At 35.3% G+C, this 14,340-nt stretch overlaps 1 protein-coding gene across 2 annotated transcripts in view; it reads left to right on the forward strand.

The window, feature by feature from the left end:
- Positions 1 to 5,699: 5,699 nt before the first annotated feature.
- LOC148606582 (uncharacterized) overlaps positions 5,700 to 14,340 on the forward strand; it is a 35,154-nt gene continuing 26,513 nt past the window's right edge. The window contains exon 1 of one of the 2 annotated variants that reach the window (XM_088544741.1): positions 5,700 to 6,166. In XM_088544741.1, the coding sequence (XP_088400867.1) occupies positions 5,816 to 6,166 (351 nt within the window). In that variant the 5' untranslated portion in view covers positions 5,700 to 5,815. Of the gene's footprint in view, positions 6,167 to 11,029; positions 11,698 to 14,340 lie in introns of those variants that run through there. The other variant, XM_088544740.1, reaches the window with a different exon arrangement.

Raw genomic sequence — 14,340 nt, forward strand, 5'->3', positions numbered from 1 at the left:
ATAGTAGTTTATCGTGCTCCCTGGCTTCCCTGAAAAAAGGATTAATTTTTAATGATATCAAAGTTCAACTATAAAAAAAAAACAGAGCAAAGCTCACTATAAAGGATCACCAACTCCCCATCTGAGTTACCAAAAGGTCAAAATATAAACTTTAAACAATGTTGTCAACAGAAAGTTGATATTGTTTAGTCTGAAATTGAACCCCACTATAAGCATACCTATACATGTACATGTAGTATACATCTGTCAAAATATCAAGAACTGGGATCAGTAGTTGGAAAAAAAACTATAACGAAAAAGTTGTGGATGAACGGACGGACGGACATCTTGATAATTATAAATACCTCTTGCAAACAAGGGAGTGCAACAATATGGCGGTAATGAAAATATATTTATTATGATTTCATTACAATCTTTCTTGTGTTATTAAAACTTCAATTTTCTATACCATGAGATATTGGAAGTTATTCTCTGTCCAACAATAATAGTACATTTTAATGTTTAAGTAGCTCTCTTTGTAAGAATCTTGCAAAATCTGAAAAAATGTGATACACCCTAAAAAAAGGCTACATATTTTTATTTTTGTAATTAGGTTGTTTTATGGGTCTATACTATGAAATGTGTAATTATTCATTCAAGTCTGCCTGCTCTTAGGAGATAATCCACATTGAAATTCCAGTACATTCTATTGTATTTGAGTGCCATTTACAGAATTATCTCCCTTAATTTTGAAATCTACAGTGCATTCTATATAATTTTTATCTCCTATCAGCACGGGTTATATGAAATATCACATGTCAATTTCTGTTAACTATAACAATTTAAACAAAATATCAAAAATAAAAATATGTAGGCTTTCCAACCATGAATCACATTTTGCATGATTCTTAGGTGGAGTGCTACTTAATTCAAAACAATCCACTTCTTTTTTAATTAACATGATTTTTTATCATTCCCATCAATTCAGTTTATCTATTGTCATAGATAAGACACCAAATTTAGAATTCAGTGAACTATCAGTTTCATATGTATATAACAAAATATGACTGTTTCGTTGCATACATGTACAATAATACATACCAACACTTCGTCTGGAACGCAACTGAAAATCACTTTACGCCATTCTTCAACCATTCAGCCTTAAACATAGTTGCAGTACGTACCATTCTGGAAGAAGACACAAAAAAATCCACAATGTACCAAAGTAACAGCAGTATGAAGATATAACAAATGATAACTAAACAAAACGAATGAGAGTGCTGGCATAAGAAATTATTAAATGTGTGGATGGGGGAGGGGGTCGAAAGGATAGCCAAAATCATTGGTGTTATTACAATAGTATTGTACATAAAAAGATAAACGAAGAAAAGCATCACACAAAGTGGCGGATCCGGGAATTGCAAGTTTAAAGGGGGGGGGAATTGACTGACCAATGAAGGTAACCTAACAAAAATCCAAGTTTTTTTTAGTAATTTTTTGAAGTGAGACTCACCCTCCCGTAGCTCTCCTTTGATCTGCCTATGCATGGTTATTATTTATTCGTATTTTTAAATTCTAATAACAAAGCAAAAATCTGTCTTTTATAGCAAACAAGCTATTTCATACTAAATGTAGATCACAAATGAGTTTCCGTTCTTGAAGGCATTGTTTTTTGCAACAGGACAACAATATTTGTTTTCGTATACAATTTTCAAATTCTTTTTTTTCGAATTTTATATAGGACTAACCTTGAAAAGAATGCGTTACTCGTGACAGAGAGTGCCGTTTTCTTCATTAGGCCAAGTAAATCCAAATGGTAGATTTTCACAAAAAATATGGGGCGGTAGGGAGGAATTCATTTAATTTTTTACCAGATATTTGCTAGACTAATATTAGCTTTTTGAAGTATAGGTATGTTCTTAATCCATAGCCACATCAGTTTCAGAGAAGAAACATCAATATGAAGGATTTAAGTATTATTCAGTGACTCAATACTAGAAACTGAGACAATAAAAAAAATCCTGATCTCAATTTTTCAGGGGCAGAAGGGGATGAAAATCCACAAGTTAATTTAGTTTCTGAATGTCCTTACTTAAAAATAATATACCAGAAATTAACTGAATTCCAAATTGTTAGGTGTTAAGGTCTCACTAACCACTTCTAACGTTTCCATTACTTTACATGTTAAAAGAGTAATTTTCAAAGTCTCACTGTGAATTCCCAGGACAAATGACATCTTAAAGCTGCATACCGTTGCGAAGCTTGGACAATAAGGCTTCCAAAATCATTATGCTAATGGTACGATGATAGTAGAAATTGTTAACAAAATTAACTTGAATAAATAATACTGAAAATCCACATTTTACCTGTTCTGCTAACTGACAGCATGGAGGCAAATTACTCACACATGTAAACAATATTCATACACTTTTGTAGTTAATTACATATATGATTTTAAAGTACACATTCTCAGCTTTATTTTGACTACTTTTACATGTGTGAGTAATTTGCCTCCATGCTGTCAGTTAGCAGAACAGGTAAAAATGTGGATTTTCAGTATTATTTATTCAAGTAAATTCTGTGAAGAATTTCTACTATGATCGTACCATTAGCATAATGATTTTGGAAGCCTTATTTGCCAAGCTTCGCAACGGTATGCAGCTTTAAGATGTCATTTGTCCTGGGAATTCACAGTGAGACTTTGAAAATTACTTTTTTAACATGTAAAGTAATGGAAACGTTAGAAGTGGTTAGTGAGACCCTACCTATGAAATGGATTATCTCCCCTGAATTTTGTTTTAAAGTCATATTTTACCAACATCTTTATTTTTCACTTTTCTCATTCTTTTAGAACAAAAAAAGAAAAAAATAAAGAAATGTATATGAAAAACAAATTTTTATTATGATAAAAGTTAAATTATGTACAATTTTGCTATTAAGCTGGTAAGTCATAACCACTGTACTTATAAAATTCTTTAAAACAAAACCTATATCGTAACCCACAATACCCTCAGCTCATACAAACTAATTTTGAAAGGAGGGATTGAAACCTGTAGTTCCAATATAAATCACGATCCCTTTTCTTCCCTCACAAATCCCGTTGAAATACTCTGCACGGGAAGTCAGTAATGACAAAACTCACGATTCTACACATATGAACAGTTGAAAATTAATGAGTGGAATTACTGTAGACTATGGTCGACTCCACACTATCGTTATTAAAAATACGTAACAATACGCAATATTTCGCAAATATTGAGGGGAAAATCTGAATTCTGCATTCAAACGAATGCATATTTATTTTTAGATGTATCTTCTCAACGATTGAACCTCCATTTCCAGTGACTTCTATGACAAGAAAAAGTGGACAAAAATGCCTATTTATTACTATTTATAATTCAATTATAAATATTAATAAATGAATTATAAATATTTATAAATCAATTATAAATACTTATAATTCAATCCAAAGTGGACAAAAAGGCCTATTTATAAATAAAAGGTAATTATTAATATTTATAATTGAATTACAAATATTTACAATTATTTATAAATATTAATAAATCGGCAGTTTTGTCCACTTTGGCTTGCCATAGACTTCCAGATATATAAACCAGTACACCAAAATCATTTTGTCAATAACCTGGTTAAAATTACAACTTGATACAGGGGCTAATCACAATTGTTCAATACCTACCTCACAAATTTAGCTGTAGAGAATATCAGATGCAAAAAACCCCCGTTAATTACAAGTTTTCAGTGATCATCTGTCAAGCCTGTATTCCGCATCGGTTGTCTGAGATGTTCAGTTTTCGGTTCCGAAATAACGTTATCGGGAGAAGTAAGCAAGTGAAAATCAACCGCTTTTTAGTGTTGTTTAATGTGGCGCCAGGCCTCGCCCAAGAATTTTTTTAACTGAACATAATTGAACATGAACAGATTTAAATTTTAAGAAAATGAAAACGGTGGGCGATGCACGACGCCTATTAATAAAACTGTATTAAAGGTGGTAATTTCGGCGACTTTCGTTGCAAACCCGACGTGCGTGCTACTTTAGACACGCGATGGCATTGACAGTTCTGAGAATTTATTAACGAACGAAACTAGTTCTAATTTGTTACACACTGAAGCAATCATAAAGATTAAATTCATTTTTTATATCACTAAGTTACAGGGCTGTGTACTGGGTTCCTGGCTCTACTCCTTTCGATTGCCACAAGAAAAAGGGAGGGATAGGTAGGGTCGGGCAATTTAGCCTCCTGTGGCGGAGCGTTAAGGTTCCTACTCATATCGAATACCACAGCAAGGTTCTTTAATGTGCGAGAAACGTGGGATGTCAGAGCTAGTCCCAAGTCCAAAACACGTATTTGTTTTACAACATGTCGAGAACATGTACATTTTTTTTTCAAATATACGAGTAAAATACATTTAGTGTGTTCTCATAGCCGGCGACAATTTTTTTTTTCAAAATTGGAACCTGATTGATTGTTCATTGTTTGTGTTTAACGCCCAAGCAGCAGTATTTCAGCTATATTCGGCCGATGAACATAAAATGGATGATAAAATGAACACGAAATGATGATAGAGTAATCAAAAGAATATAATCCTGGGACAAAGACCAGACATGGAAAACAGACAAAGAACATAAACTAACCAAAATAATACATATAAAGTATCAAAAGTAAATGAGCAACTCGGACTCCACTAAAAACTGGGAACATGGACCAGGCGCACCGGTAGGGCAAGCGGCCTCTGCTTTTCTAGAAAGCCCATAAAATGTCAAGTCCGGGGTAGACGAAATATGAAAGGAAAACTATGTTATGAAATGGAAAAATGAAGTGAGACACAAGGATAATAGGGTCGACAATTTTGTAGCCACTGGCAATAGGAAGAAGGGTAAGGGTCGGGCAATTTAGCCTCCTTTGTGCGGAGCGCAAATGTTCCTTCTATCGAATACCACAGCAGATTTCTTGAACGTGCGAGGAACGTGACATCTTTCATTTGATCTCAGTTTCCGCCATATAAACGACATATTATCGTTAAACTATCCTTACTTTCGGGGATTATAGACATGGCATTTACCCCAAAAGAACTTGATATAAAAGACAATACAGATACTTTGAAGTAAGCCTTGCATCTTGAGCTACATTTAGAGATAGACAGAAAAGGAAAACTGTCTAGTTTTTATCCCTGGATTTCATTCTTTAAATTTCCCCTAGAACTTCGATTCTTTTGATAACATTGAATATGTACGGCTTCTGCTTAAAACGATATACTAGTTTCTTTCTAGAACTAATTTAAAAAACTTCGAATGCTTCGTTTCTGTATGAATACCGCATATATCCTAAAATCTTAATTATTTATACTCACCCATACAAAATGTATACATAATCATTTGAGTACTAATCTATCTAAAAATCAGGGAAAATGTATGTAGATAATTTTCTACACTTTTTCCCTTTATGAACGGTTAAAACATCTGTCACAGATGTATAAGGATAAATTTTAATAGCCTTTCTGTTGTTTTCTTTTTCAGATGTATTGAAAATATTGCCCGATTCTTACACAGAATGATACTTGAATAAAATTTCTCTTTAAATATAGTGATTAAACTGTAAATTGATGTTAATTACAAAACGTGATTTTTTTATAGTTATGCGTGACAAATAACTGAAACGGATTTTTTATATGTTCTTTGTAGTAAAACATCTGAAATATATACAATCATTATTTGATTTGTTTCAAAGTTCTGCAATTGGATTGAGTGCTGCAAATATGCAACACAAACTTTTTTGTGATTTCAGACCGGAATTCGAATTTTAAAAGACGGTAAAAGATGCTAGTATTTCCTCAAATATGTACTTTTTCGTTTATCCTGTTATTCGAACTGTTTGAATGTGACCTGCTAAATGACGTTTGTGACGCGGATGATATTGAATGTCACAAACCCAACATTTTGAATACAATCGGACAATTGCAACCAGGAAAATATTCAAAGGGAGAAGTTTTGATTCGGAAGCACCAAATCAGTATGCTTGAATGCATTAAAGAATGCTTAATAACCTCTCATTGTAACGCTATCAACTACAGGAGGAAATGGAACTTTTGTGACCTGGTTAATGAATCATCTGATGATGTTGCTGACGATAAGAAATACGTTTATAGCAACATCTCAAGATGGCCTAAGGTATGATTTTTTTTTCTTTTGCCACTCATATGGCAATATATGTTTTTGGTATAACTCTGTTTGTCCGTTCACAAGTTGCACAAAAACTATGAGGATTACCTCCCCGCTAACAAAATTTTGGGGTATAAAGGAATCACACGGCCTGTCTGTCCCTCCATCAGTCTTCCCGTAGTTTTTGTGCGCAACTTTTCTTAAACCGTTCAAGCGATTTTGATGAAAACATATAGTAAGGTTAAGCAAAAAAATATAGATTTGCATGAAGAAATACAGTTACTGTCGAAGTAATCTAAAGGGAGATAATCGAAATATCCAACTTAATTTTTTAAACATTTCTTGTTCTTATGGGGCATTTTAGTGACGTCATTCTGTTTCTATTAGTTCCTGTACTTTTTTGGATCATACACATAACGTCTTGCTAAAGCTCGCATATTGAAAATTTTAAGTTTACGATTTACCATTGTGTAGAAATAAATTAATCTCCTCATTACTGAGGGAGAAACTATATGCCTTATGGAAAAATGAATTGTATACTTAGTCTGCTTAAAAGGCAAGCCTTCATTATATCTTGCTTAGGATTTAACTTTTTTTTAAACCATAACCTTTTACATTTATTTCGAAGTCCATTGCGGGGAAATTGTTCTGCTGGAAAGAAATGTCAGAGAAATAAAGGGACAAATGAATGTGTACACGCATGTAGGTAAAGCTATTTTAGTGCTATTTTCTGTAAGAATTAGACAGTAGATGAATCATAGTAGAAAAAGTCTCTCCATGAAATCTTATTCAAAATGTTAATTGAAATGCAGAAATGGCATCCTATTTTTTGATGTGTTAGTATTTGTTTGTTTGTTTGTTGGGGTTTAACGTCCGAGCAGCAATATTTCAGCTATATTCAGACGATGAACATGAAAATGGATGATAAAATGAAAATGAAATGAAAAAAAAAAGGATGGGACACAAAGACAATGGGGTCGACAAATTTTGATTGCCACTGGAAAAAGGGGAGGATGGGTAAGGTCGGGCAATTTAGCCTCCTGTGGCGGAGCGCAAAGGTTCCTACTCCTATCGAATACCACAGCAGGGTTCTTTAACGTGCGAGGAACGTGGCATCTTTCCCAACACGGTGCACCACTATGGTTTGCGGTCAGGTTTTCCGTATTATAGCCTGACAACCCCAGCATATAACACGCCAGGGGTACCCCATTCCACCACCTGGGGCACACATCCCAGTTGCTCTGTGGGCAGAACGCCTAGCCCCCGGCTAGGTTTCTGAGCACTATTTAGTCGCCTTATACGACAAGCTTAGCGCGGCTGTAGGCCTATTCTTTTTCTGACCTAAATATGTAAGTTTTACAAGCGCTGCAGTTTCATTTCGGGACTAATTTTTGGCGACGTGCTACGTGACGTCACGTATATTTTGCAGCTGTGATATTCATCATTTGAAAAAAAAATCGGTTAACTATGACGCTTGCGTTTACAATTTGTGGAATAATTTAGGGATATATTCATTCTTATCGGGTAAGTTACTGTATTTAATCATTTTCCATTATAGACTACAAAATAATGCTAGAAATTAGCCATTATTTCACACACAGAAAACAAGCAGACGGTTATTTAGGTCGTCAACTATTCCTACGCTGTTGAATGTATGTCACGCAAGGAAACTAGCGATAATTTTCATTTTCACTCGACTGGCGTGAGATTGGAAATTATCGTATAGCAAGATCAAAGGGATTTTAAACAAAATAGCGGTAACAAGCAATAATTACTTCCAACGTCCTTTGTTCCCTAGTGACTATTCGTGTCTTGTCCCCGGAGAGTTCCTTGGTGACTACATTTTGTACTCATGTCCTGTTTCCGGAGAGTAAATTGAGAGCGGGATTTATTGTTATGATAGTAGGTCATCCTTTTTTTTTTTTTACAAAATGCTCTTTCTTTAGATTGCCCTTCCGGAGCATTTGATTTCACCCCTAATTTTTGTGGGAGGGCATATTGATCGTGTATTTTGTGTAGTGTGCTCTACTGTATTCCTTATCTTACTGTCTTCACTCAGCTATGCACTTGGATTTCAATGAATCTGATGTGTCGTGTTATTGGCATTTTCGGTAATTTTAGCCGATATTAAGCGTATATCGTTGCAATGTAATGATTTTCTTAGGCATATTTTAATTTTTTCACGGCCCCGTACAGGTCCGGGTGTTAAAAGAATAGACCTGCAGCAGCGCTAAGCTTGTCGTATAAGGCGACTAAATAGTGCTCAGAAACCTAGCCGGGGGCTAGGCGTTCTGCCCACAGAGCAACTGGGATGTGTGCCCCAGGTGGTGGAATGGGGTACCCCTGGCGTGTTACATGCTGGGGTTGTCAGGCTATAATACGGAAAACCTGACCGCAAACCATAGTGGTGCACCGTGTTGGGAAAGATGCCACGTTCCTCGCACGTTAAAGAACCCTGATGTGGTATTCGATAGGAGTAGGAACCTTTGCGCTCCGCCACAGGAGGCTAAATTGCCCGACCTTACCCATTCCCCCTTTTTCCAGTGGCAATCAAAATTTGTCGACCCTATTATCCTTGTGACCCATTCTTTTTTTTTTCATTTCATGTTCATTTTATCATCCATTTCATGTTCATCGTCTGAATATAGCTGAAATATTGCTGCTCGGACGTTAAACCCAAACAAACAAACAAACAAACAATTTTTTCACGAGGTTAAATACACAATTCGTAAGTACCCTGTCTTTACCTGGCGTTTAAGTTGCAACTGGATCCACTGGCTCAAAGTGAAAATTATAAAAACCTTTCAATTTCTTTTAGAATTTGAGGTTACCGAAGGTTAGATTTTGTCAGATTTTTGCTGTTTATCTGATCATATTGCTATAGTAATACTAGGTTTACTGGACTAAATCCATAATGGTTCATTCAACATGATCACAATGAGGTGAATGTTTCGAATGGTTATTTTTTAAATCGATACATTTATTTATTCTAGACACAAATAGACTTGATAGAAAGCCAAACAATTAGTTCTCTCCTTCACTGTATATAATTGGATTTTTTAAAATTAAAATGTAAAAACTAGGTTATCTGCCCTTGAAAAAGACTTTTGCAGTGTAATGCAATGAAATTATAAATCACGACTTTTTTAACCAGAATGATATGTTATCTTTATTACTTGATTGTGGTGTTGCAAATATATTTAGTTCAATTTCATTGTCAAAGTTGTGGATTATTTTATACATTGTTTCACCCACTGCCTGGTTCTTACAAAGACTGAACTTTCTTGAGATCACCATATCAATGTTGTGGTTATTGAGAATCTGATGTAAGATTTGTAACTTTCTATGATTTCTTTGAAAAAATAAAATTATCTATCATATGTTCCTTCTCTTTTACCGTACGTGACTTGAACTGAAATAAGCATCACAATGTAGGTCTTACAAGAAACAGGAACAATTGGCCCTTCCGATGCACTTATTTTAAAAGGGCATTACAGTTTACGATGGCTTTGTGCTTTTCATTTTTCTATGGGTAACTTTATGGTACTTTTGTATTGTACCAACTTGTTCTTCGTGTTTGTCCGTCGTTGTTATTCCAAGAATGATTATGCTTTTAGTATTTTTCCGTCAAATTTTAAAAAAGTATGACTTTAGGGTACCTTCTTAGGTATAAAGGAATGGACATTTGACAACATCGCCTTTTTTCGGTAATTAGTAACTCAATCAACACTATTTTTGTTGGTGTTATCACATTCATTGGGAAAAAAGTTTTGTACCTAAAAAAGATAAAAAAAATTTCCTATTTTTTTTTATTATATAATCGCTATTTTGTCCTAGGATTACTCTTACTTTGTAGCTTGGCACTACTACTAGCACTACTACTAAAGGAAAACACATTTTAAGGTGCACGGGTTTCCAAAGCAAAATCTTTGCAGGTTTTGTTTTGATGAATAAGATATGAAAAGATGTTATAAAAGTGAATGAGTAACACGGACGTCACATAAGAAGCATGGACCAAGTGCACCGGTAGGGTAAGCGTCCTCTGCTTTTCTAGAAACACACCGAAATACTCATAAAAAGTCAAGTCCGGGGAGAAGAAAGAGGAAAGGAAAACTATGACACGTTAAACAAGTCATAAGACTTCTGTAATAATGTCATCAATCTAAAAAGATTTGTTTGTTTGTTGGGGTTTAACGTCCGAGCAGCAATATTTCAGCTATATTCAGACAATGAACATGAAATGGATGATAAAATGAACATGAAATGAAAAAAAAGATGGGTCACAAGGATAATAGGGTCGACAAATTTTGATTGCCACTGGAAAAAGGGGGATGGGTAAGGTCGGGCAATTTAGCCTCCTGTGGCGGAGCGCAAAGGTTCCTACTCCTATCGAATACCACAGCAGGGTTCTTTAACGTGCGAGGAACGTGGCATCTTTCCCAACACGGTGCACCACTATGGTTTGCGGTCAGGTTTTCCGTATTATAGCCTGACAACCCCAGCATGTAACACGCCAGGGGTACCCCATTCCACCACCTGGGGCACACATCCCAGTTGCTTTGTGGGCAGAGCGCCTAGCCCCCGGCTAGGTTTCTGAGCACTATTTAGTCGCCTTTTACGACAAGCTTAGCGCTGCTACAGGCCTATTCTTTTAACACCCGGACCTGCACGGGGAAAAAAAGTAATTTTGCAACTTCGATTCATTTAGACTTGTAAAGGCCTATTCATCACAATCACGTCTTCAATTAAAAGTTTGTTTTCTATCTATTATAGTTATCAAGATATTCCTGATAACGATCAGTTGATAAATCTTTAAACAATAGGGATATATTGATCATCAGGTTAAACAAACCTCTACATAAAACATTTAAAAACATGTGAGTAAAAAATTCTAAATTGAGACCGAAAACGGAATGCATGAAAGTTTGTGGGAAATTTACATGATAGTGACTATCTTGAATAATTAACAATTCGTTACTGTGATGTATAAGCTCAGGTTCGTTGTATTTTTGGCAAAACAAAATGGTAGATTAGTTGGAATTGTATGAAGCAAATAATGCAAAATCCATTAACGGGTGTTTGGAAAAATAATATGATATCATGCATTGACATAATACAGTTTTATCTGAGTATTAGAAACATATTTGTTTATCCGGCGCTAACGTAGTCACAAGAACTTACCTATGCTTTCACCAACTAAAACATTCTTTGTATCTTTTATCCTTCTCGTAGTTAATAAACTGTTGGAATGTAAACTTTTTGATGATATTTGTGACACACAGGATGTCAAATGTAAGAAACCAAACATCTTGAACACAATTGGAGAATTACAACCAGGAAAATATTCAAAGGGAGAAGTTTTGGTTCGGAAGCACCAAATCAGTATGCTTGAATGCATTAAAGAATGCTTTATTACGTCTAATTGTACAGCTATCAACTACAGGAGGAAATGGAACTTTTGTGACCTGGTTAATGAATCATCTGATGATGTTGCTGACGATAAGGAATACGTTTATAGCAACATTTCAACATGGCCTAAGGTATGAATTTTGTTTCTTTTGCCACTCATATGGCAAAATATGTTTTTGGTATATCTCTGTTTGTCGATTCAACAATAACTATGAGGAATTTATACCTCCGGATCCCCAAATTGTATAGAAATCACATTATCTGTCTGTCTTTCCCTCCGTCTGTCCGTATTTTTATGCCTTGTAAGCACAAATTTTTTTAAACCGTTCAAGCGATTTTGATAAAAATATATAGTAAGGTTAAGCAAAAAATGTAGATTTGCATGAAGAAATATTGTTTCTGTGACAGGAATCTAAAGGGAGACAATCCAACTTAAAGGTTTTTACATCTGGGCATGATTCATTTTTAGCTTACCTGACCTATTTGTGTACCCCACTGACCAAGAAGCCAAAGCTTCTCAGTCATCCTAGGACAGCATATTTGAAGAAACGAAATACATATAGGTATCATCATGTAGCCTAATGTCTCCGTTTTACAGTGGTATCAGGAAAGTTGCGGTAACACTTAAAATTACCACTAACCTACCTTAAGTTGACATATTTTGGAATTTTAAAACTCCTAGAGTATCTATGTCCCTTGATTACAAAAATGTCAGCTTTAAATATCCTCACGAGAGAAATGGAATTGGTCACTAGGTAGATAAGCACAATGTGTTCCCTTTGGAACGCCGACCGTTTGCGTTCACCACTTTGGATAAATATAATGTCAATAAAAAACTCAGGCATTTTGAAAACATCTTTAGTATTTTGGAAGATGATTTGATAATATTTTGTTACAAAGTTTGAGGAATTTATATCAAGAGCAACATGGCTGTATCTACATTAGGCACAGGAGGCTAAATTGCCCGATCCTACCAACCTCTCCCTATTTCAAGTGGCAATCAAAATTTGTCCTTGTGTCCCATCCCTTTTTCATTTCATCATTTCATGTTCATCGTCTGGATATAGCTGAAATATTGCTACTACTGGTAAACGCATTTTAAGGCGCACTGTTATCAAATCTAAACAGTTTTGGCATGAGAAAATGTGACAAGAAACCTATTCTCAGTTCTTCCTTAATATGATAACTTCCACTATTTTTATTCTGTCTTTCGGTAATTCTGGATGACTGGTTCAATTAGGCATGACAATTAGAAAAACAGGAGGCTCAAAAGAGCCTAAATTGCTCACTTGGTTTTTTTGACACCTTTCAAGGGGACTGACTCTTAACATCTTTAAACCGATTAAGGCCCCGTGCAGGTCCGGATGTTAAATGACTAGGCCTGCAGCAGCGCTAAGCTTGTCGTAAAAGGCGACTAAATAGTGCTCAGAAACCTAGCCGGGGCTAGGCGCTCTGCCCACAGAACAACTGGGATGTGTGCCCCAGGTGGTGGAATGGGGTACCCCTGGCGTGTTACATGCTGGGGTTGTCAGGCTATAATACGGAAAACCTGACCGCAAACCATGGTAGTGTACCGTGTTGGGAAAGATGCCACGTTCCTCGCACGTTAAAGAACCCTGCTGTGGTATTCGATAGGAGTAGGAACCTTTGCGCTCCGCCACAGGAGGTTAAATTGCCCGACCCTACCCACCTCTCCCTATTTTCAGTGGCAATCAAAATTTGTCGACCCCATTGTCTTTGTGTCCCATTCCTTTTTCATTTCATAATCATTTTATCATCAATTTCATGTTCATCGTCTGGATATAGCTGAAATATTGCTGCTCGGACGTTAAACCCCAACAAACAAACAAACAAAGTTAAACCAATTAAGACTTGTAGGCCTAAACATTTCGTCAGAAAAAAAAACAAAAAGAGTCGTCCTACTACTTTAACCCAAAAGACATGAGTAGGCCTTATAATAAGGATCATTTACTTAATATAATTTTTATACTGTCTAGTATAGTTTTCAAAATAATGGCTGAAAACTGCAAATACCACATCTTTCGTTATTTTATGACGATAACTTTAACCAGGAGTCAACGAACCACACGGATCCATTAAATGGAAAAACCACCTTATCGGTAAGCAAGGCTTGTACGAAAAATCGTGCACATGAATCAAAAAAATAAAAAGCCTTAATGCAAAATGCACAAGGCTATGCAAAATTCAAAATATTTTAGATATATATAAGAGTAGCCCTCTTGCAAGACTCTTCTTTCTGAAGGGATCGATAGTTTCGATCATACGCAGACTTTATTGATTTTACCGATAGTACTGCATACAAATATGTAAACATGTCACAGCTTATCATGGTGGCTTTTATAGGCGCGAATCCCGATTCATTAGTTAAGAAAAGATATGTATTTTGTTTTCAATTTAATAATCATAATCAATAAATAGATTAGATATAGTCTTTTCCTTCAGGACATGCAAATGCATATCTTTCTTAAGGTCTTTCATATCTCTTATTTTTTTTCAAGATATTGCAAAAAAATGCAGAAACAAAAAACGTCAAAGGCAATAACTTTAACATGAAGTCATCTGACAAAAATATACCGTAAACAATGTCAGTTCAGGGGGGATGTAATACCGCTTTATAGAGACCAAATAATGATCAAACAGATAAGACAACAGCGTGTTTATATATTTTCTACCTGTATGATTGCTAACCTTAAGCAGCATGAATAAAGTGAATTTTTTTTTGTTTTAATGGACAATAGCATAAAATGTTTGTT

Source organism: Perna viridis, chromosome 9 (assembly GCF_037379345.1).
Source record: "Perna viridis isolate PV_CMFRI_1.1 ecotype Kerala chromosome 9, ASM3737934v1, whole genome shotgun sequence".
Taxonomy (NCBI): Eukaryota; Metazoa; Mollusca; class Bivalvia; order Mytilida; family Mytilidae; genus Perna; species Perna viridis.